The 24778-nt window shown below is 44.2% G+C and overlaps 1 protein-coding gene across 6 annotated transcripts in view; it reads left to right on the top strand.

Moving 5' to 3' along the window:
* mmp16a (matrix metallopeptidase 16a (membrane-inserted)) overlaps positions 1–15912 on the top strand; it is a 280337-nt gene extending 264425 nt beyond the window's left edge. For all 6 annotated transcript variants that reach the window (XM_078540700.1, XM_078540705.1, XM_078540701.1 and 3 more), the window contains 2 exons: positions 1785–1900; positions 12652–15912. In XM_078540700.1, coding sequence (XP_078396826.1) covers positions 1785–1900; positions 12652–12986 — 451 coding nt within the window. In that variant the 3' untranslated portion in view covers positions 12987–15912. The remainder of the gene's footprint in view (positions 1–1784; positions 1901–12651) is intronic.
* The last annotated feature ends 8866 nt before the right edge of the window (positions 15913–24778 follow it).

Genomic DNA, 24778 nt, shown 5'->3' with positions numbered 1-24778 from the left:
CAATTTATGTTCCTGGTGAACGAGACTCTGTAAGCAGGGTTTTGCCATTTAAGGACTCTAATCTCAGATAGAACATAAGATGATAAGAAATAGGAGCAGGAATAAGCCATTTGGCCTCTCAAACCTGCCCCTCCATTCAATAAGATCATGGCTGATCTGCCCCAGGCCTCAACTCCTCTTTCATGCCAGCCCCTCATCGCCCTCAACTCCCCGATATTTCAAAAATCTATCTACCTCCCCTTTAAATACTCTCAATGATCTAGCCTCCACAACTCTCTGGGGTAGAGCATTCCAGACATTCACTTCCCTCTGAGAGAAGAAATTCCTTTGCACCCCAGTTTTAAATGAGTGTCCCCTTATTCTGTAACTATGTCCCCTAGTTCGAGATTTCCCCCACTAGTGGAAACATCTTCTCAACATCTATCCTGTCAAGCCCCTTCAGAATCTTATACTTTTCAATAAGATCACTCCTCATTCTTCTAAACTCTAATGGATAAGGGCCTAACCTGTTTAACCATTCTTGATAAGTCCTTTCATCCCAGGAATCAGCCTAGTGAATCTCTTATGAACTGCCTCCAATACCAGTACATCCTTTCTTAAATATGGGGACCAAAACTGTACACAGTACTCCAGGTGCCGCCTCACCAACACCCTGTACAGTTGTAACAAGACTTCCCTATTTTTAAACTCCAACCCCCTAGCAATACAGGCCAAAATTCCATTTGCCTTCTTAATTACTTGCTGCACCTGCCGGCTAACTTTTTGTGTTTCATACACAAGAACACCCAGATCCCTTTATGCTGCACTTTTTTGGAGTATCTCTCCATTTATATAATAGTCTGACTTTTGATTCTTCCTACCGAAGTGCACGATGTCACACTTTCCTATCTTAAAATCCATCTGCCAAGTTTTTGCCCACTCACTCAACCTATCTATATCCCCATGCAGATTCCTTATGTCCTCATCACAACATGCCCTCCCACCTATTTTTGTATCATCAGCAAATTTGGATACATTACACTCTGCCCCCTCCTGCAAGTCATTAATATAGATAGCAAATAATTGAGGCCCGAGGACTGATCCTTGTGGCACTCCATTAGTTACATCTTTCCAACCTGAAAAGGACCCTTTAATCCCAACTTTCTATCTTCTGTGTGTTAATACATTACCCCCAACACTGTGAGCTCCTATCTTGTGCAATAACCTTTAATGTGGCACCTTATTGAATGCCTTCTGGACATCACTACATCTACCGGTTTCCCTTTATCAAATCTATCTGTTATATCCTCAAAGAACTCTAGCAAATTTGTCAAACATGATTTCCCTTTCACAAAACCATGTTCACACTGTTTGATTGCGTTAAGCTTTTCTAAATGTCCTGCTATTTCTTCCCTAATAATGGACTCTAGCATTTTCCCAACAGCAGATGTTAGGCTGATTGGCCTATAGTTTCCTGTTTTTTGTCTCCCTCCCTTCTTGAACAGGAGCATCACATTAGCGGTTTTCCAATCTGCTGGGACCCTCCCGGAATCCAGTGAGTTCTAGAATATTTCGACCAATGCCTCTGCTATCTCTGCAGCCACTTCCTTTAAAACCCTTGGATGCAGGCCAACTTGTCTGGTAACTTGTCTGCCTTTAGTCTCATTAGTTTGTCAAATACTTATCATGATAGAGACTGTTACAAGATCTTTCATCCCATTAGCTTCTTGCATTGTTAGCATTATTAGAACCCAGCTTTAGAACATCACATTGTTCACTGTCATGTTTTTCTTTTTTACCTGTAGGTACTGGAGGTACAATGAAGAAACACATGTTGTAGACAATGGTTATCCCAAATCCATTTCAATATGGAAAGGAATTCCCAAGTCTCCACAAGGCGCCTTTGTCAGCAAAGAAAGTGGTAAGAGCAAAAGTAGCCATGATCAAAATGCTCAAGTTTTTATCTTGTTCAAGCGTCCACATTGCTGTAAAAAAATCAGAGTGATTCAATCAATTTCAGGTCAATGATTTTTAATAGTGTTTTTCATAAACATAACAAATAAGATACTGCATTGGATTTCAAATCCTTGTAGATTTTTACGTTACGTTCTCATATTTTGTATTGCCCTAATTAAAAATTTAACACTGAAGGTTAAGGATTGTCTTTGGAAGGTAGCACCACTCTTAGCCATAAATCCCCAGTCGAGTCTGAAACCCTGGTTTGGGACTGGCTCAATCTGAATAGTTAGAAGTCACTTGCTAATTTGTAAGGCTCCAAACTTGCAGTCTCAGAACTGTGCATGACTAGTTCCAACAGCTCACCTTTTTGCATATACCTTCTTCCTCAGAAATGTAATTGAATGAAAATCAGGTGGGATCCATTAGAGGCATGCAATCCACGTTGCCTGATTTTCTACTATTTGCTGTGCCTGAGTATTGCTTTATGTACAAGTTAAAAAGGAAAATCTACCCTAAAGGGACATAAAGATCATGTGCTCTCACAACATGGGGTTGAATTGGCGGCACCCCACCAGCGTGTGTGAAAAGTACTGGTGGGGTGCTCTTAAAATGCAATGTGTGGCCTTCCTGCAGCCTTCCCACCCTCCCCTGACCTATCTCCCATTTCACAGTGGACTGGGAAGGCAGCTGGCAGACCACCCATCCTTGGACCAATTGAGGCCATCAGGTGGTCAATTAATGGTCCCTTACGTGCCTCATTCCACCTCAACTGCTATTTCACCCGTAGAAGGGGGAGGCCCATGCCAGGGGGGTAGCCCAGCAGCTTTTACTGGATGGGGTGGTCGGGCAAGGGGAGGGAGACCTCCTTTGGGGGTCCCCTGTGCCCACTGGAGGCTAGCCTCGCTCAAGGTCATACCTCCCCTTTAACCCTACCCCCTGATCTCTCAAACCCGGTCCCTCCCACCCCCATTGCTGGGGTCTGCCAGCCAAGCCCCGTCGATACCTTAAAGTCCGGCCTCCATAACCTCTTCCTCAGGGACTACCTGTAACCCCAGCATTGGCCATCGCTCGAATCTGGCACAGCTGGGACTACAGGCCTGCTGGCCAAATAGATTGTCCGGCAGGCCTCTAAGGTGGGACTTCCTCCCTAGATGGGGGGTGAAAGTCTCAACCTAAGACAATTAATGCTGATTCCAGTTCAAAATGGCTGCCGGGCAGCCAGCTTTTCGGTGGGCCGGCTCCATACTAATTTTTTTTAGTCGGGGGAGGGGACGGGTAATAGGTCACACTGTAAAATCCAGCCCAAGATGTTTTGCCTCACATCTCCATTCTGTTCATCAACATCACCTTAAACCTTCATGATGTTTGCCATTTCACCTGGTTTTCACATTCCATTTATTCCATTTTTGATTCGCAGCACCCCTCTAAACAAAGTCAGTGCAAACTTTAGAAACTGTATGAGTGATTCTACAATGGAATGATGTTCAAAGGGAGTGTATTTTGGGAATGAATAGGTGTGCGTCCTGTGTAATAGCTGCTGGATCCACGGTCTGGAATTTCCTCGCTTAATCCTTCTTCCCCTCCAATGCTCTTTCCTCCTTTAAGATTCTCCTTAAATTCATTTTTGGAAGGCCTCAGTCCATGCCCCTAGTACAGAATTTATGGTTATGAATTTTTTTTGAGTTTAACTTATTTATTCCACTTAGAATTATTGAAATTACTTTTAAGTCTCCCCGAGCCTTCTTTTCTCCAATATAAACATTTCTAGCTTCCTTAGCCTCTTCTCAAGTCTCAATTGTCAAATCCAGGGATCAGCTTAGTTGCTATTATCTAAACCCTCTTTCCAAACTCAGATTTTTTTCACTCTATTACAACGACCAGAATTTCAGACAGCATTTCAGTTGGGGTCAAATCAGTGCTCAAGACAAACTTAGGCCTGTATTTTCACTCCCGGGTCAGAGAGACCCAAGAGAAAATGCCCACAACTTTGGATTTTCATTCTCTGGGGGCCTGGTTTTACGGGAGTCGCAGAGAGCGATCCTCTGTGAGGAGGCTGTCAGGTGCAGTGGCAGGCTGGGCAAGGCCTGCCTTGGTGCACCGGCACTTTGTCAAAGCAATGAAGAAAAACAATAAAGAAAAAATAGGCCCCTCACCGCTAACACCCCCTCATCTCTCCACATACTCCCCATACCCCATCTATGCCACCAACTAATCTTCCATGGCCCATCATACCTTCCATGCCAACCTATGCCCCTCTTTCCACACCCCCCATGGCCCCTCATATCCTCTTTGCCAACCCATGCATCTCTTCCCACTCCCATGACCCATTATAGCCCCATGCCAACTTAGTGCCAACACATGCCCCCACCCACCACTCTTTGCCCTTACGCCTACTATTTCAACTCACCCATTATCTACCATGGGCAGACCTCAGGACCCATACTGAGATGAAATAAAGTTCTTAAGTGTTTATTGATGAATTCACTATTGCAAAAAAATCTCATTGATTTAAAAAAAACAGTTCACTACACTTAAGCTCCTTTAATCCCTTATGGAAACAAGCTTTGAAATTCGTAGTCCCAGTTCAAAAAGTTTATAACCACTTTGAGCTGTCAATCAAACCATGAACTGACAGGCATCCCACTATGATAATGATAGGTTATAAAATCAGTCACACAGCACTAATCATACAATGATACCCCTCAGATTTATGTCAGCAGATAGAGAGAAATAGCAAACACTGATTTTTTTCAATGCTTCAGACAGTTTTTTGAAATATTTAAAAGGCAGGGTATTTAAATGTCTCGATAGCTTTGCAGCTCCCTTTGACATTTCCCTTTAACAGCTTTCTTGACAGCTCATTTTGGCAGCTCCTTTTGATGGCTCTCTTGACAGTTCCTTTTGAGAGTTCCCTTTGACTGCTCTTTTGAGCTTGACAGTTCCAGTGAGTTTATGCACACTTTACACACATTCATGTCTAATTTTAACAATCCCAAAGGCCACCTTACCTCTCCCAAAGGGCAGCTTACCTCCCCCAAAGGTGTTCTGGGACCATATCCAAAAGGTTACTTTACCTCTCCGAAAGGGTACCCTACATCTCCAAAGAGCTCCAACAGTTTTAGATTTTCTCCTATCAGGTCTAAAGTGTACAAGTCATGTTTTGGACATTTCACTAATGAAAGTCAGATGATCCTGAGGCAGCTGCACTTTAACATGTGTAGTTGCCTCTGTGAACCACAGATGTGAAACTTAGAACCCGCCCCCATTCTCCCCACTGCGAAAATGGTAGGTGTCTTGTTTGGGCGTAGGAATTCCAGATTCAGGCCTCCTCCACCATTTTTGTAACAGCAGAGAAGCTCTCCATCATTACGAAAAATCAGGCCTTAGTATTGAACATTGAGGGGAGAGAAATTTGTTTTGAGTAGCACTGCTAGAGTCTGTGCTATTTGAATGAATTTCTCCCCCTAAGACTTGTATTTTATCCATCTCAGCAAAAGCACTTTGCACTCATATAGTCCATTTAGTGCCCTGAGACATTTGAAAGAGAGAAAAAATCAATGAGAAAAATAAGGAGATATTAAGAGAAGTAATCAAAAGCTTAGTCAAAGAGTGGGTTTTAAGGAGGGTATTTAGAAAAGGGAGATGGAAAAGTAGGGAGAGAGTTGAAGAGAGTGTAATCCAGGTAAGTAATCACCAATGGTGAGGTAAAGTGGGGGGAAAGGGGAATTGCACAAATGGTACAAACAGCTTGAGGGGTCTTGTAGGGCTGGAGGAGGGAACTCAGATAGAGACGGGAGAAGCCATTGAAGGATTTAAACAAAGATAAAGGGAGATAATTTCCTTAGAGATCATTCCATCTCCTTCGTAGCTTTTGTGGGAAAAAGAACAAAAGGGATGTCTTAAATCATTTACACCTTTTATTTCAGATGATTTGCTGAACTTTTACCAAAGTTACAACAATAGATCAAAGAACCTACTGAGAAAGTCAAGGCAGGTAATTTTAAATTTGAGCCAATGGGGAACAGAGATCCAATGTAGACCAGTGAGGTAGTGCTGATGAGTAAATGGTACTTGGTTCGGGACAGAGCTTTGGATGAATTGAAGATTTTGGAGGGTGAAGGATGGAATCAAGTCTGTAGGCGATAAAGAAATGGAGGAGGGGTTTTCAATGACAGATGAGCCAAGATGGTGGGCAATGCATTAGAAATTGAAGTAGGCACTCTTTGTGATAACAAGGATATGGAAATCTTTTATGTTGACCTTAGAGGGAAGACAGAACCTTAATTTAATATCTAACCTTAAAGTAACCCATCTGATAGGCAGCACTCCATCAATACTGCACTGGTGTCAGCCCAGGCTATGTATTCAAATCTTTGGAATGGTGATTGACCTTATGACTCAGTGGTGCCACTGTTGATCCAGAAACTGACTTTACTGATCCTCAAATCAACCTTTGGTTTCCTTAGTTTACATGCAATTAATGTTCTCATTACTCTTCCATTTTGACACAGGCACATGGAGTCAAGAGATAAAGAAGCAGCTGTACAATAGCAAATGCTAATAACTGATAACTAAATCAATAATGAAATTCTAATGAACAAGTAACTCATCAGGGATTTGAAAGCCATGTTGTCTCACTACTAGCCCTAGGCAAGGCTTAGTTAGAGCTCCTAAACTACACTAGTGTGCTTTACTTTTATACAGTTCAATACAAATCAGGTTAGAGTGTAAATGCCCTAGCAGTCACATAGATAACTTCCCTTTCTCATGCATGTGTATTGTGGCTTACTCTGTTCATCTGTCTCTGGACATTTTACACACTTGAGCGGTCAAACTGGCCTTGACTGAACAGCACTTTCTCCATTATAGTTCTGTATCCATAGCAACCCCCTTAACACTCTTAAATTTAAGTCATGGGATACAATTTCTATCCAAGAGTCTATTGTCTACAAGAATAGGGGGAGGGGAACCAGAGTGTTAGAGCAGATAGTGAGGTGGAGGAGGATAAAGGTCAAGCGAGGAATGCATGTATAGACAGAAATCAAAGGTTTGTACGTGATAAAAATATTCTCAGGTGCATCTATTTCAATGCAAGGAGTATTGTCGGAAAGGCAGATGAGTTTAAGGCGTGGATTGGCACGTGGGATTACGACATTATTGCTATTAGTGAGACTTGGCTGCAGGAGGGGCAGGACTGGCAGCTCAATGTTCCGGGGTTCCGTTGTTTCAGACGTGATAGAGGGGGAGGGATGAAAGGGGGAGGAGTGGCATTACTAGTCAGGGAAAATATCACAGCTGTGCGTAGACTAGACAGCCCGGAGGGCTCATCTACAGAGGCCATATGGGTGGAGCTGAGGAACGGGAAAGGTGTGACCACACTAATAGGGTTGTATTATAGACTGCCCAATAGTCAGAGAGAATTGGAGGAGCAAATCTATAGAGAGATAGCAGACCAATGTAAGAAACAGAAAGTTGTGATAGTAGGAGATTTTAACTTTCCACATATTGACTGGGACTCCCATACTGTAAAAGGGCTGGATGGCTTGGAGTTTGTCAAATATCTTCAGGAACGTTTTCTAAATCAATATATAGAGGTACCAACGAGAGAGGATGCAATACTTGATCTCAATACTTGATTAGGGAACCAGACAGGTCAGGTGACAGAAGTATGTGTAGGCGAACATTTTGGGTCCAGTGACCACAATGTCATTAGTTTTAAGTTAATTATGGATAAGGATAGGTCTGGTCCTCGAGTTGAGATTCTAAATTGGAGAAAGGCCAATTTTGTGGAAATGAGAAAGGATCTAGGAAGAGTGGATTGGGATAAGTTGTTTTCTGGCAAGGATGTGTTCAGTAAGTGGAAGGCATTCAAAAGCGAAATTTTGAGAGTGCAGAGTTTGCATGTTCCTGTCAGGATTAAAGGCAAAGTTAACAGGCATAGGGAACCTTGGTTTTCAAGGAATATTGGCGATCTGGTTAAGAAGAAGAGAGAGGTGTATAGCAGGTATAGGCAACAAGGAGCAAATGAGGTACTTGTAGAGTATAGAAAATGTAAGAAAATACAAAAGAAGGAAATCAGGAAGGCAAAAAGAAGACATGAGGTTGCTTTGGCAGATAATGCGAAGGTAAACCCGAAGGGTTTCTACAAGTATATTAAGAGTAAAAGGATAGTAAGGGACACAATTGGTCCCCTTGAAGATCGGAGTGGTCATCTATGTGTGGAGCCTCACGACATGGGGGCGATCTTAAACAGTTTTTTTGCATCAGTATTTACTCAGGAAACTGGCATAGTGTATAAGGAAGGAAGGGAAACAAGCAGTAGTGCCATGGAACATATAGAGATTAAAGAAGAGGAGGTGCTTGCTGCTTTACAGCGAATAAAGGTAGATAAATCCTCCAGGCCTGACATGATATTCCCTCGGACCTTGAGGGAGACGAGTGTAGAAATTGCAGGGGCCCTGGCAAAAATATTTAAAATGTCCTTAGCCACGGGTGAAGTGCCGGAGGATTGGAGGGTAGCTCATGTTGTTCTGTTGTTTAAAAAAGGCTCCAAAAGTAAACCAGGTAATTACAGGCCAGTGAGCCAGACGTCAGTAGGAGGTAAATTATTGGAAGGTGTTCTGAGAGATCGGATATACAATTATTTGGACAGCAAAGGGCTGATTAAGGATAGTCAGCATGGCTTTGTGCGTGGTAGGTCGTGTTTAACGAACCTTGTAGAGTTTTTCGAGGAGGTTACCAAGAAAGTAGATGAAGGAAAGGCTGTGGATGTTGTCTACATGGACTTTAGTAGGGCCTTTGACAAGGTCCCACATGGGAGGTTAGTTCAGAAGGTTCAGACACTTGGTATCCATGGAGAGGTTGTAAACTGGATTCGAAACTGGCTGTGTGGGAGAAGACAGAGAGTGGTAGTGTATGATTGCTTCTCAGACTGGAGGCCTGTGACTAGTGGTGTGCCTCAGGGATCTGTGCTGGGACCATTGTTGTTTGTTGTCTATATCAATGATCTGGATGATAATGTGGTGAATTGGATCAGCAAGTTTGCTGATGACACTAAGATTGGAGGCATTGTGGACAGGGAGGAAGGCTTTCAAAGCTTGCAGAGGGATCTGGACCAACTGGAAAAATGGGCCAGAAAATGGCAAATGGAATTTAATGCGGAAAAGTGTGAGGTGTTGCATTTTGGAAGGACAAACCAAGGTAGGACATACACAGTAAATGGTAGGGCACTGAGGAGTGCAGAGGAACAAAGGGATCTGGAAGTTCAGATATATAATTCCCTGAAGGAATTCACAGGTAGACAGGGTTGTAAAGAAAGCTTTTGGCATACTGGCCTTCATAAATCAAAGTATTGAGTATAGGAGTTGGGATGTTATGGTGAGGTTGTATAAGACATTGGTGAGGCCAACTTTGGAGTATTGTGTGCAGTTCTGGTCGCCTAACTACAGGAAGGATATCAGTAAGATTGAAAGAGTGCAGAGAAGATTTACTGGGATGTTGCCGGGTCTTCAGGATTTAAGTTACAGGGAAAGATTAAACAGGTTAGGACTTTATTCCTTGGAGCGTAGAAGAATGAGGGGAGATTTGATAGAAGTTTACAAAATTATGAGGGGTATAGACAGAGTAAATGCAAGTAGTCTCTTTCCACTTAGATTAGGAGAGGTAAACACGAGAGGACATGGCTTTAGGGTGAAAGGGGAAAGGTTTAGGGGGAACATTAGGGGGAACTTCTTCACTCAGAGAGTGGTGGGAGTGTGGAATGAGCTACCATCTGACGTGGTAAATGCGGGCTCACTCTTAAGTTTTAAGAATAAATTGGATAGATACATGGATGGGAGAGGTCTGGAGGGTTATAGACTGGGTGCAGGTCAATGAGACTAGCGGAATAATATTTCGGCACAGACTAGAAGGGCCGAATGGCCTGTTTTTCTGTGCTGTAGTGTTCTATGGTTCCAATAGAGTTAATTAGATCTGTACAACTAATTTACCTTGCTGAGATTGCCTGCTTTTGTACAGAAATACCTCTGATTTTCAGATCCCTTGCTATCTGTCTCTGCCTCACCTATCTACACATTCACCCTAAACCCCATAACAATTAACCCATGATGGTGTCTGCTTGTTAAGTTATCCTAACTCCGTCATTTTCTGATTAATTTTTCACATTGATTGGCACTATCCAAGAAGCAGCTATGATTCCTTCATTACATGTCAGGCCAGAGCGCCACATTGTTGGAAGAAGAAACACCAAGTGGGTAGCTCTTCAGACACCAAATTTTACATTTACCTTCAGACTGTTGATTCAGCCAAGAAACCAAGAGGAGCGAATTGGGTGGAATCCTAAGCATATGTTTGCTGTCTCCACCACCTGAAACAGAAGTGTGAAGTTCAGCTTTGAAACAATGGTGGAAACAATGGTGTCCAAAGGGAACAGGTTTTGTATAATGTTTAAAATGATACCTCACAAAAGGTGCACCAAGTCCTAAATTAAGGGCTTTAGCCATGGTTGACAGATCTCATAAGAAATGTGAGCAAATGATGAAAAGCACACTTGCCTTGGCCTTTCTTCTGATATAAACAAACATATTTCTAAGTTGCAGCCAGGTACAAAGGACCTGGGTGTCTACGCTGATTTGGCTGCTGATCTACCTCCATGCAGCTGCCAACTGTGCTTGCACTGGAGAGTGGTCATCAACCCCAAGCCGGGTCACCCTCTTTTATTACTCTTCCAGTAGTATCAGCTCCAGTTCTTCAGCATTAAAGGGAGCAAGGTTAGTCACGTGGGGCAGAATTTTATGGTCCCTCGTCGACAAGCTTGCAGGTGGGAGGGCAGTTGGCAATTATTGACTACCTGAGGACTACTTCCCATCCAACCGCAATTTTTCAGCTGGCAGGAGGTGTTTAGGACCAGAAGGATACCCGGCAGATCACCCTACTCAGGATTCAGCCAGGAAAAGTGGGGGAGGGGAGCATGTCCATCACTAATCCCCTTTCCAAATGTCCAAATCGGAGCCCCCCACTGCCGGCCCCACTCCCCCCACCCCACAGGTGCCCTCTCCCCACTTGGCCTTGCCATCACAACACCCCCTACTTCCCTCTCCCCTCATCACAGCTCCCTCCACCCCACTCCTCCAGCCTGCCATGCCATCTCTGCCATGAGACCCTACACCTACCTGGTGCCATGGGCTCTGGCACTTAGACTGGAGGTCATGATCTAATTGGCTGGCAGCTCTCTGAAGTAAGGTTTCCTCCCGAATGAGAGTTGGAAGAACTCCAGAGCCATTCAAAAATGGCAAGCAGGACCTGATTCTTTAATTTCTGCCCCCATTTCTGGCACCTCCAATTTTTGCCAGCATGGGATAGGGGCGCAGGGAGAGAGCCCACACCCTGCACTCCCAACCTGGCTGGCTCCAATGTGGAGGTATGCATCTCCGAGGCTCCCACAGCTTTCATGGAGTCGGATCCGTAGCTCATGAATCTCAGGGGAGACATGAACCATAGTCTGGATTTGGGAGCCTTTTGAAATGTAAATTCAAAAGGTCTTACCCATACCCCTCCATGCCAACTCATGCCTCCCCATCCACTCCCATGGCCCTTTATAGCCCCCATGCAATCTCAATTCCAACATATGCTCCTTCACTCACACCCAATGGCCTCTCATAGCCTCCAGGCCAACTCATCGCCCTTCCATGCTCATTCATCTAGTCTACACTATGTACAGAACCAGTGAATCCTATAGTAACAATGTGTGGAGCTGCCTAGGCAAAAAAAACACCCATTTATAATTCATGGAAAACAAAAGTGGTGTTCCTATAACCCATAAATGTGTCAATCAATTAGACCATTAAAGTATCAATAACATAAAGTTTACGCACTTCACACCTCCTAATCTTGTGCAAATGAACATTGGGACATTGACAAAAGAGATTACATAAAAATAAGTTATCATAACCGCATAAAGATGTCAATCAAACAAAGTGAAGCGTTTTCTGCAGCTGTGTAAAAAAGGACTCCCACAGAGTTAATCCTTTTATGAGACTGGGTTCTCAGCCATGCATGAATAATGAGGCTTAGCATGAGTTGGCATGAGGACATGGATGTGGCATGGGGAGTAGGTCAAGGGGGGTAGGTCATGGGGGGTTGGGGTGCGATGAAGGTGAGGGATAGAGGACCTAAAATGCATCCAAACAACCGGTAAAAGGTCCCAGAGAACCAAAATGGGCCTTTCAACCAGCCAACCTTGGCATTCAGTTACCAGTGTGGCCACCTCCAATCTGCCTCCAGGGGCAGCAGGCCTGATTCCATCCCGGAACTCCACCCCCCCCACCAGCCACCAACACCCCCCACCCCACCCAGAGCAAAGATCGTGCAATTCAGGGCTTTTTCTACTTTCTACGATTCAGGTTTATAACTTTTCATTAGAGCAGTCATCGACCTGAAACATTGAGAAGGATTTTACGGTCCCCCGCCAGCAGGTTAAATCTTTATGAAAGTAATTAGTATCTCTATATCTTTGACCTCTACCTCCTCCTTCACCTTCTTTTGGCCCTATAAAGGAACTTTCCTCATAGCTCTGAAGGTTCTGATGAAATAACTCGCCCATCCCATGGGGATCTGCTGCCCTGCTATATCTTTTCAGCTGTTTCAGTTTTCTAATGAGTTATCTTTTATTTTGTTAAGCTGTGAGACTGAATAATTTTGTTTTTGTATTTCCAGGATATACATTCTTTTACAAAGGAAAGGAGTACTGGAAATTCAATAATCATAAACTCAGAGTGGAGCCTAACTATCCAAGGTCAATACTGAAAGAATGGATGGGATGTGACCGAACTAAAACTGGAGACAAGGACAGGCATGATACTCAAGATGATGTTGACATAGTGATTAAAATTGATAATACTTCCAGCACTGTGAATGCCATCGCCATTGTTATCCCTTGTACGCTGGCCTTGTGCTTTCTGGTGTTGGTTTACACAGTGGTTCAATTTAAGAGGAAAGGAACGCCACGCCACATACTATATTGCAAGCGATCCATGCAAGAGTGGGTGTGATTGTAGCAGAAGCAACATGAGATTTCAACAAGTGGGCTGTAATGCTGGAACCCAGCAATGAGCAGGCATCTCTCTGCCTAAGACATGTGAATCATAGCTGATTTTCTCAGAGTCGTCTGTTCTGAGCATGAATGGAGATTATAAAAGAGAGAGGGGGAAGCTTTCATGATACACAGTATCATCTGTATTTCGGTCCTTTATCTTTCTTTGGTGCGCCATTCCGTATAGGCCTTTTATCTGCACGCTTGATGCCCTAGTGAACTTTTGAATCCAGATTTCAAAAAGGAAAAACAAGCAAATACTTTTCAAGATCTTTATCAAGACTGATACTATAACTTGTTGCTGAACCTGGTCTCTTCCCTATTTTGAGGGTTTGATTGAAAATCCTTCTGCTGACTTAATTTTTTTCTGAACCAGACAGACCCCTCTCCTTTTGCATTCATTTTTCCAAAGAGGATCACTATCTGTCTAATAAGGAAATATTGCTGCACTTGGTCCTTTCAAGTAGGAGACCGGGATTATAAAGCATAGAAAATTGGACTGTTCTGTGACTAAGTAACAGGGGCCAAAATATCTGCAATATTGTTAACAGCCTTAAGTATGTTGTTCATTTTTGTTTTGTTAAAGCAGTTCTGAGCAAAGTCAATGCGTGGAGCTTTCAATAGCTATTGTTCATGTAGATTTAAATGCTGTGTAATGGAAATGTAGAACTAGACTAAGGGAGTTCCTATACATTGGTTTTCCTGCTGCCACACATACACACAGGGCTGTTCAAACTTCTATGAACCCATCAAGAGAGGTTATTTTTAGCATTGCAGACTTGGAATTGTGGTAGAATGCCAGAAATTCAAATATTGAACAGAATGTGACTTTTACCTGAAATTGCTGCCAGAGCAACATCAGCATTAATATACATGTTGTATAATGTCATCGTTAAATTCCTGATTGGTTGAAGAAATGTGCATTAATGGACTACATATAATCCAAAGTATGGTTGATTTCTCAGTCAATTGCATTTTCATGTTCATAAGATATTTTTATCTAGGGATATTGAATAAGAAAGTGTCTGTCGATTATAACATGAATCAGTTGAATCTGGCATGTCTTAATTGCCAATGAATCCATGTATTCTCATTGGTTATTGCTATTATATAAAGCCTGGTACCTACAGACATTAGTGGTGCACCACAGCAACATCAGTTCCAAGATGCCATCGTTACGCATTGCAGTTTTACGTGAATTAGGTGTACAATTAACAATTTATAAAGTTACAATGGTCCACACTTACCCCTAAATTAAATATGGCAAACAGGGTAGAAGCTAGAGAAACCCACATTTGAAAGATTCGTGTTTGAAGATCTGTATGTCTTTGCAGTGAAATTTGAGATCAATAAATTGGTGGTTGTGCATTAAAACTCCCATTTTTCACCCCTCCAATGGCTCCATTGCTGGGAAAACCAGAAACTCAGTGAAGAGCAGAGGTTATTCATTAACATGAGGATGGAAACTTGCTTCAATAATCCCTGAATGGATGCTTCAATGAATGAAAGATCTTCAGAGATGGGCTTCTTTCAGCTTTCATCTTTTAATTAAAGAGCTACTTTGGTTTGCTCTAGCTTTAAATGAACCTGCAGCAAATATTGTTTTATTCAGTATTTTAAAACTCATCAACTGATAGAAATCTTTGTGAATTGTAAGAGTTGCTTCCCCTTGGGGCCAACCTGTCATTGGGCTATGTACTGACGTAACAAATGGGCATTTCACCAATACGATCAACTTTCACAAATCAGAACTCGCTTTTGTATGGAAACATGAGTGACAAGTGACTTTTAAAACAGTTAAAGGGTTTGCCTTTAACAGTACTCAGTACATTTTCAGGCTTTGTAATTATTGAATTTTTTTAATGTCTTTATTTAGAAAATATTAATGTTCCACATACTTCAAGAGTTTTCTCTTCCTGTCTCTTGTCTCTGACCTTTAACTGCCAAGAAATTAATTAACAGGAAAATAAACTAAATTCACATAACTGACCTGATCTATTATTTCCTATTAATACCTACAGTTAAACATAATTGTACTTTTTAATAAGGCCTATAGGGGAGATATTATGTTGGAGTATTCCCAATGTGATTTAAAGACATCTTCAAAGGATACTTTCATTCAATCTTAAATATTCTGTCCATTGTAATTAGATTTATTCCACTGCACCTCTTTTTTCAGTATCTCCATTCAGCCATTGAATGTGGCTTTAGTAAACTGTTAAAACAAATGGCTTCCTTGATCATAAAAGATGTGATTGACAGGCACAGATAGGCCCTGTGCTCATATTAAGGGAAACATAACCTATTTCTTCCCCAGATACAAGCTATTATAGTTCCTCAGTTGCTAATCCTTCAGCTTAATGCATGATTCTGGTGAGTATTAACATATTGAACAAAGATAGAGGATTCTTCCTGTAGATGCAACTAGTTAGTACACCCTTTGATTTCCCCCTGTTAACTGGTGGTGGATATGGGTCAAGGAAGCAGGAGGAGAGTGTTACTCCAAATATGAACATAACTGGTCATATGTAATGGATTATTTATGTTTACATTTACTTGCTATAACCCTTTGACTGCTATGGGTGGTCACAATCAATTAAATGCACATCAAGCATTGAATCAAAGCATTCCTTGCCCCCACACAGCCCTAGCAATCAAAGAGTTAAGGACTGTGCAGTGATTGTTTTGTATTTATTGATTCATATTTATTTTCGGACAGTTCTTAATGTCAGCTGTAAGTGTATTTTATCAGGAAGGTTAAATATCTTTTTATACTATTATATAGCTTATGTATTCAGCATCACTGTTTCACTGTGTTGTATTAAAAATAAAAAAAATGAACCTGTCAATAAATGGGAATCCAGACTATAAAGTTACCATAAGAACTCTTTATTAATTTTGTCACGAAATATTTTTCTCTATTTGTGTTTGAGATTTATTAAAATTTATCTAGATTATCAGAACCCCTAAAATCTTACAGAGGGAAATGAAGGTTGCTGGGAGATCTTTTTATTATTACCAACCCAGAATTAAAAGGATTGAATAAATAGAAATTTAATTAGTGGTACAACGGTTTATTAATCTGTATTCAAATCATTATTCAAACCTTTAACTACTGAGATATTTAGATTCACCATCAATGAGTTCACTGTTGATGAACTTTCTGAATCTATAGGAACATGTCAGTAAGTATCAACACACAAAGCAGCAGAGCATTTTAACATTCCCAACCATTCTCATTCACATGATGTCTTTTTGTCAGATGTATTAAATTTAAAGGGAGTTTATTAAATCGCTTTTACTATCTAGGGATCTGACAAAGCTAGGGCCATGGAGTAGACATGGTGTCTCGTGTCAATTTAGTAAATAAAAGTTTAAGTATCTGTTTGAAAAGAAATATGGTATAAAAGGGAGGAAATAAAAGGAGTGTGATAGTAAGATGGCTTAACATGGTAGTCAAAGTATGGTACCCATTCTTCATGTGTGAGCTAACTTGCAACCACATAAGTCATCACAAGCAAGTCCAATTCTGTACTGACCCAACATTCATGGACATACATTAACAGCAGTTGTTGCTGGATAAATCAATAGTGGGAACCTCAGCCTCTCCCTAACATGAGGCCAATTGTAACTTTTGTAACTAATTCAGCAGACTTCAGGGATTGAAATGGGACCTTCCTGGTCTATTCACTGTGTGAACTACTGAGCCATTAAAGAAAGAAGGACTTGCATTTATATAGTGCTTTTCATGACCACAAGATGCCTCAAAGCACTTTACAGTCAATTAAGTACTTCTGAAATATTGTCACTGTTGTAGGAAACATATGGCAGCCAATATGCACTCAGCAAGCTTCAACAAATAGCAATATGATAATGATCAGATAACCTGTTTTTTGTAATGTTGATTGAAGGATAAATATTGGCCAGAACACTGGGGAAAACTTAATAAAAACAAAGTACTGTGGATGCTGGAAATCTGAAATAAAAACAGAAAATGCTGGAATAACTCAGCAGATCTGGCAGCATTTTTGGAGAGGGAAACAGAGTTAATGTTTTGAGTCCATAGGACTCTTCTTCAGAGCTAAAGAGAGGTAGAAATGTGATGGATTTTATACTGTTTAAGAAGGGGGGGAGCAGCTGGAACAATACAGAAGGTCAGGTATAGGTGGGAGCTCAGGAGAGATTTGACAAAGATGTCATGGACACAAGACAAAGGGAGTGTTAATAGTAGTGTTAAAGGCTAAAGAAGTTGCTGATTGTGGCATAACAATTAGATAGCAGAATATGTTAATAGCAGAACAGGGGTCAGCGGTCTGTGAAAGCAAAACATAAGAACAAGTGACAGATGGCCCTATGTCCATGACATCTTTGTCACATAACTACAGCAAGCCAGGTAGGACCTTTAGAATGTGATTGCATTCCAAACCCAAACATCCCCCTTTTTCATAATAAACAAAAGGCAAGCTTGCATGCATTATCATGTGTACTGTGAGTTACCTAGGTACCCACTATGCACCCACTGTTGGCACGCATTAACAGACTGTTCATTACTCTCGTCAATCTCTACACATGCATTGCACACATAGTTGTTAAATTGTTCAGGTCTCTTAATTGTTTACATGTGTGCTGTCATTGGCTATTCATCTGATGATGTTCCCTCTCCAGTGAGTGTTGTTCCTGTGGCACTTGTTTTTGCTGTGGTAACTGTTGTTGTTCCATTCCCGTTGTTGACCTCTGGTGGACCTCCGGGAGTGATGATCGTTCTGCACTCTGCAGCTGGTAAGATCCCACCTTCCTGTTCGGCTGACTGCAGTGAAGGACCAGCTTCTCTAGTTGTTTGCATATGCCTGTGGATGCGCCAGTATATTTGGTCGTTCACGTCCACTGTGTACAATCGAGGTGACAATTGCTCTACACATGTCCCAAGTAATCATGCGGGCTGATTCCTGTTGAGAGCACTGAGAGTTGGTACTCTGACTGGCTCTCCAATGCTCAACTCTGGCAATGATTTGGCAGTTTTGTCAAAATGAAGTTTGGCTTTCTGCCATTTCACATTTCACTCACATCTGTTACTACTTATACCTTTAGCAGCTGTTTTGCTATTGGAAAAGTAGTTTAGGTGTGGCATGACATTAGTGTTTAGACTGGAGTACTTTCTATGCCTTCAGTCAGTATGTTTCTCCACTCAAGGACTGCTTTGTATTCATCTGTGCTAGATTTGCTTGATTTCTTGATGATTCCTTTATCGATCTTCGCTGTTGCCTCAGCCTTTCCATTCGACTAGGGATAGTATGGAGATGATGTATAGTGTTGAATTTCCCAATCCTTTGTGAAGCGGCTGAATTCTTCACTCGTGAACGGAGGGCCATTGTCACTCATCACAGTGTCTGGAATGTTGTAACGACTGAAGTGTGCTTTCAGGCATCCTACAACCTCACCAGTAGTCATTGAAATCAGCTGGTCTAACTGCCAATAGTCAGAATAGTAGTCTCTGGTGATAAGATAATCAGTTCCCACTTGAGTCAAGAAGTCTACTCAAAGCTTCATCCATGGTCTGTCTGGGATGTCATGTGTCATTACCACACTGGCTGATGTGGTACTTAATTTCATTGCTCATGTTTGTCCAGTAGATCACTTCTCTTGCCTTCCTCAGACTCGACTAAATTCCTTGATGACTTGCATAGATGCACTTCAGCATCTCTCCTCTTATCTCCTTAGGGATAATGACTCTATTTCCTTTCTACAAGATGCAGTCTAGGGCTGTCAATTCATCTCAGAATGCCCAATACTCCCTTATGACCTCAAGTGCATCCTTGATGCTCTTTGGCCATTCTTTCATCACTACTCCTTGCAGCACTTGGAGAGTTGCATCCCGTTCAGTAGTTGTCTTGATTTGTGCAAGTTGCTTGCCTGTCATATTCAATGGAAGGAATCGTCCCAGATTTTCACTAAGTGTGGTAGCAGGTGGGTAAAAGGTCGCTTTACCTGCCAGCCACAATGGCGGTTTTTCACGCCGTAACGTCCCAAACCCTCCACGTTACCTATGCATTCCCAAGAAACACGACATTTCCATGGCAGGCGGGCTCTCATTCACCTACCATGCCATCGCCTCACCGCTTCAGCACACTGGGCGCCATATTTAAAGTCCAGCCGCGCGCACACATCTCAGTGTTTCCAGCCCACTTCTACTGAAGGGAAGATGTCCGCGAAAGGAAAAAAGATTGCAGCCCCCAGGTTTAGCAACGCGTCACTGGAACGCCTTTTGGATGCCATGGAGGCCAGCTGCAATGTCCTCTACCCCCGCTCTGGGATAGGCAGCAGCATGGCCAACCAGGCTTGCGGGGCAGTGGTGGTCAGTGCCAACACCCCTCAAAAGAAGTCAGCCAACCAGTGCTGCAAGAGAGTGAATGATCTCCTCCATTCCAGCAGGGTAAGTCACTCTTCTCACACTTTCAACTCACACACTAACAAAACCCATCACACATTCACAGGGATCTCAGTCACTGTCAGTCCAAGGGACATCACCATTCACTCACACACACCTTCACTATCCTCAGCTCACCCATGGGACCACTCACCAACCACACATGCCAGGCATACTTATCACCTGGCCTGGAAAGCATTTTGTTTACACTCTCTCCATCTCCATTCATGCAGGACAAGCTGGCACACAACAGCGACAGGGGAGGTCACAGGCTGTTGGAGGAATGCCTGAAATCAAGGTCCTCACGAAGTTTGAAAACAGAGCCATCCAGCTGGCCGGCAACGATCTGGACCGGTCTTGTGCTGACAGTGAAGTCAGTGCTGCTCTACCATGTGAGGGTCCAGCAAAGCAACATCCATCAGATAACCATGCTGTGAGTGATGTGTCCTGTTTCACAGGCCACTGCCATGCACTAATTATCTCTCCTTGCTTCTGAAGGCACATCTGGGAAATAGTTGACGGAGTCCATGACCCAGGGCCTCCAATCAAGCCCTGAAGAGGAATCTGAATGCACCCTCCTTGAACTCCCATCACAGTGTTCACCCACACCCTCCACCAGCGCAAAGACACACACATCAGTGGGACCTAGCTTTAGAATAGCCTCAGGATCATAATCTGATGAGCACATCGCACTGTCTGATCCACAGCAGGCGGAGACAGGTGTCCGGCACTCAGAGGACTGCTGGAGGCCAGAAATTTGCTGAGTCTGAACCAGATATTGAGCCTCTAGACTCAGTCATGTCACAGTTGCTGGAGCTGCAAAGGCAAGCTCGGGAACATCAGGAAGGGACGTCCGCTGCACACCTCAGATTGCAAGGCACGATGGAGGATTCTGTCCGCCTTCAGGCTGAGGTGATAGCATTGGCATGCCAATGTACCAAGGTCAACACTGGTAGGATGGCGGCCGCCAAGGAGACCTTGGCTCAGGATGTCACCCCTGCACTATTGCGCAGGCTCAACTCCATCGCTGATGCTATAGTTGGCCTCCAACAGTGTGTGTGCGAGGAGGGTGCAGGGCAGCTTGATCTCACTCCAGCTACCCCTTCTCCACAAGGAGTCAGCCTGTGGTCCTTGGGCACCCATAGGAAGGAGGATCAGCAGATTCCCCACCCTGAGGCCAGCCACCCAGGTCACTCCGGAAGTGTCCAGCCCATCCGAATCCCCTCATCCTGTGACCTCAGCAGCTGCAGCTCCACTGGCTGAGGAGGGTGACACTGCTACAGAGCAGGGCCCCGAAAGCAGTCCAGGGCCCTCCAGGTCTCAGCCTTCCAGAGGATGCCCGCTAAGGTCATCACAAACTGGGCATTGTAGTTAGCAGGCTGCCTCCACCTCCACTGTGGGTGTCTGGGAAGCACTAAGACGTGGCGGCAGCATTAGGAACGTTAAGGAGAATTAGTTGCACAGCCTGGGCATGGATGTTAATCACTTGTACATAATGTTCACTATCCTCAATAAACTCCCAATGTCTCCCTGCCTATGGCTCCTTGTTCTGATGAGCAGTGTTCTTGTCACTCAGATGTGAAACCTTTCTGCACAAGATAAAGGCAGGTGTCTCAGAGCCTCTTCCCTGTGCTCTGTGCAGCCTTCAGACCAAAGTGATGGTCCAGTCTCACAGTCCCTGGACATATTACTGATTCCTGCACCTCAACGGTGCTCGTCGTTGCTGTCAGAATGTAATGGCAGGCGTCACTGAGTTCCATCATTCTCTCTGTGTGCTCAGCACCTTTAAGATAAGGCTGGCCCCCATCTCTTCAGCATCTGTGACTAGTGATGGTGTGTTCCTGAAGGGCTCAGGTGCTAAAGGCTGACAAAGGATCAGGTGCTTCTAAAGTTTCACGGCTACGTCTCCATGATATAACCCTGATCAGAGAGCACAAGCGAGCTGCCCTCAGTCAGACAGGAGTCAGTCATTCACAGAGGCTGCGTGAAGATCTATGGAGTGTCCTCGCTGCATGTCATCATCATCCTGCTGGAATTGAGTGACTATTAGGACCTTCCCTGTGTCTCCATGACAGGAGTATTATCACAGAGGGTATGTGCGCTGCCATAAGCCAGACTGAAGTCAAACATTCATAGATGCAATGTGAGGACCTCACTGCACGTCATCATCATCCTCCACAAATCTAGCAGCTATGAGAGCCTCCGAATGCGCCTGCCTCGTCTGGCCAGTGCAAAGGCCTCATCCCATTCATTGCCTCCTTCGAGGACCTCCTCACCCTCATTCCTGTCGGCGTCCTCCTCATCCAAGGAGACCTTGAGCTGCTTCATCTGCTCCTTAGCCAGCTCCTCTCCACATTGTAGCGCCAGGTTGTGAAGGGCGCAGCAGGTGCCGAAGATGCGTGAGGCCCTCTGCGGACTGTATTGCAAGCCTCCACCAGACCGGTCCAGGCACTGGAACCCCATTTTCAGCATCCCGATGGTTTTCTCCACCAAGTTGCGAGTTTCAGCATGAGCCTCATTATAGCACTGCTCTGCTGCAGTCTGAGGCTGCTGCATGGGTGTCATCAGCCACGGGTCTGCGTGTAGCCCTTGTCCCTGTGGAGCCATCGCTGCAGCCTCTGTGGACCATGGAATACATCAGGGATCTGTGACCGACTCAGGGTGTAGGAGTCATACAGACTCCCAGGAAACCATGCGCACACCTGCAGGATGCACTCCTGGTGGCCACAACAGAGCGCCATGTGAGTGCAGTCAATGGCACCCTGCACCTGTGGGAAACCCGAAACCTGGGCAAATCCTGGATCTTTCATCCTGGCTGTTCTGGTCCCAGCTGAAATGCACAAAGTTGTGTTCGGTCATGAAGATGGCACCCGTGACCTCATGGATGCACTTGTGGGTGGAGGCTTGTGAGATCCCACAGAGATTACCAGTGGAGCCCTGAAAGGAGACAGTGGCATAGAAATTGAATGCCACCATCACTTGCATGGCCACTGGCAGTGGATACCCTCCATGTCCCTGTGGTGCCAAATCCTGCAGTAGCTAGCAGATGTAAGCGACCAGTTCTCTAGACATGCGCAGCCTTCAGTGACACTGGTTCTCGGTCATCTGCAGGAATGAAAGGCAGCGTCTATAGACCCTGGGTGTCACTAAGCGCCAACCAGCTATGGTTCGCTGTGGCTCTCCGGCAGCATGTGCGGCAGCCCCAATCGCCACTTCTTCCTCAGGGTGCAGCTCCTCCCTCTGCGCAGCCAGGCACCTCAGTCGCACTCTTCGTCACTGTCTTCGCTCTCTGTACATCATGATGCATACAGTAGTTCACTAAGCTCCATGATCCTGATGTACTCCTCCTGCAGGATGAAAGAGAGAGACATGTGGGTTAGCATGGGTATACTAAGAACCTGTCCTGGTTAAGTGTGAAGGCCACTTAACGCATCGCGGAGAGTGCTGGCCGCCACTTGGATGGCCAGAGTTTAGTGCGCTGCATGGCTGCCTGAAACCCCACCATCTCAGCCCCTCTCCACCCGACCGATTGGTGGCAGCTTTTTCCATTTCCCTGCATGTTGTGCTCTCAGCTCAGGTGCAGGCATTCTCCTGACCCACGCTCCAAGGCTGCACTGTTAGCTTGAACCATGGGGAAGATTAGTCCAAAACGGGATGATGACATTGCAGGGAGCTGTGAGCGCTTCCATCAGTGACTGCTCCAATTGAGAGCTTTAGCAAGGATGGTACAGTGTGCACAGTCATCCTGTTCTGCAGTCCACAAAAATGTTAATTACTTTGCAGTCTGTGCTCGAGGGGTGAAAAGCTCTGGAGCACTTGGTGGCACTTTGATGTCTCCACATTGCTTGAGTGGGCAGATGAGCTAGAAGCCCGACTCCAATAATGTCAATGGCTGCGCCTGAACTGTCTCAATTACAGAAGAATGGTCACTTTATACAAGGTGTCCCTAATGCGTGGCTGCTTCCCTTGCCCACCCCACTCCCTACCCCGAATGCTTGTGTGCTACATTCAACCGCAGGGCTGCCCTTGCGCACCCCATCCCCCCACCCCACCCCACGCGCCTCAAGCTTGAAGTTGAAGATCCTGGTGAGCACTGTGCAACTTTACTGTGTACCCACCTCTGGGTTCATGTCAAAGTGCAGCCCCTCAAGTGCACGCCTTTTACATGCTGTTGTGAAATACAACAGTGTTCTTTCCCTCCGTTGTGGTCGGATAATCCAGCGAGGGGAGAACGATTCTGGCAGGCAGGCCTAATAATGATAGACAAATATATTACAAAGAGGTTCCCGACGTCCAATGGTAGGAAACGTGGCCCGCCATCGGCGGGCTGAGCGAATGACCACAAACTGGTTTCACACCGTCATGAAACTGATCGTGCCATATTGTCCCCTCAAGCCACCAAACATGACTGGCACTGGTGGGCAGGGAAAATCCCAGCTGATGCCTCTGCTGGGTTGATGAGTTCCAGACCATGTTGAGCTGCCTCATGTTGAACCTGGATGATTTCACATTCTGTTTCAGCATCCTCAACTTTCTTCATGGGGAGTGCTGCTCTCACCAGCATGTCAGCGATGTACATCTGTTTCCCTTGATGTATGTCACGTCCAGATGATATCTCTGTAAACGAAGTAGCATTCTTTGCAGTTACTTTGGAACAGACAGTAGTGGTTTGATGAAAATGCTTTGAAATGGCTTGTGGTCGGACTCCACCGTGAGTTTGTCTTTCCCTAGCAGGTATTGATGAAAATGCTCACAATCAAAAACAATAGCCAGACACTCTTTCTCCATCTGAGCATAGTGTTTGCGTTAGTGCCCTGGATGCAAATGCCACTGGTTGTTCTTGCCGAATTAGAGTTGCTCTGAGACCCGTCTTGCCGGCGTCACACTGCAAGGTGACTTCATCATTGACGTCATAGTGTTTCATCACTGGCATTGTCATCACTAGTTGTTTGATTCTAGTGAAAGCAGCTTCTTGTTCTGTGTCCCAATACCACAGCAACATCCTTGGCTGTGAGCTGGCATAATGGTTCACACTCCAATGACAAATTAAGCAAACATTTTGCTAAATAGTTCACGAATCCAACAAATCATTAAACTGCTTTCACATCTGTTGGACACTGCGTCACTGCTGCAGCTCTGACCTTTTCAGGATCCAGGCGAAGATCTTTTGCTGTCAGTACGTGACCTATGTACTTGACTTCAGGCATTTTCAATTGCAATTTTTTCTTGTTCAGCTTCAGGTTCACCTGGCGAGCTCTCTCTGGCAGTCACACTAGATTCTGATCGTGGCTAAGGGCAAAAAGTTGTGGATGCTGGAAATCTGAAAT

The sequence above is a fragment of the Cetorhinus maximus genome, chromosome 4, assembly GCF_964194155.1.
Source record: "Cetorhinus maximus chromosome 4, sCetMax3.hap1.1, whole genome shotgun sequence".
In the NCBI taxonomy this organism is placed as follows: Eukaryota; Metazoa; Chordata; class Chondrichthyes; order Lamniformes; family Cetorhinidae; genus Cetorhinus; species Cetorhinus maximus.
The sequence above is the reverse complement of the archived record's forward strand: the minus strand, read 5'-3'. Positions and strand labels throughout refer to the sequence as shown.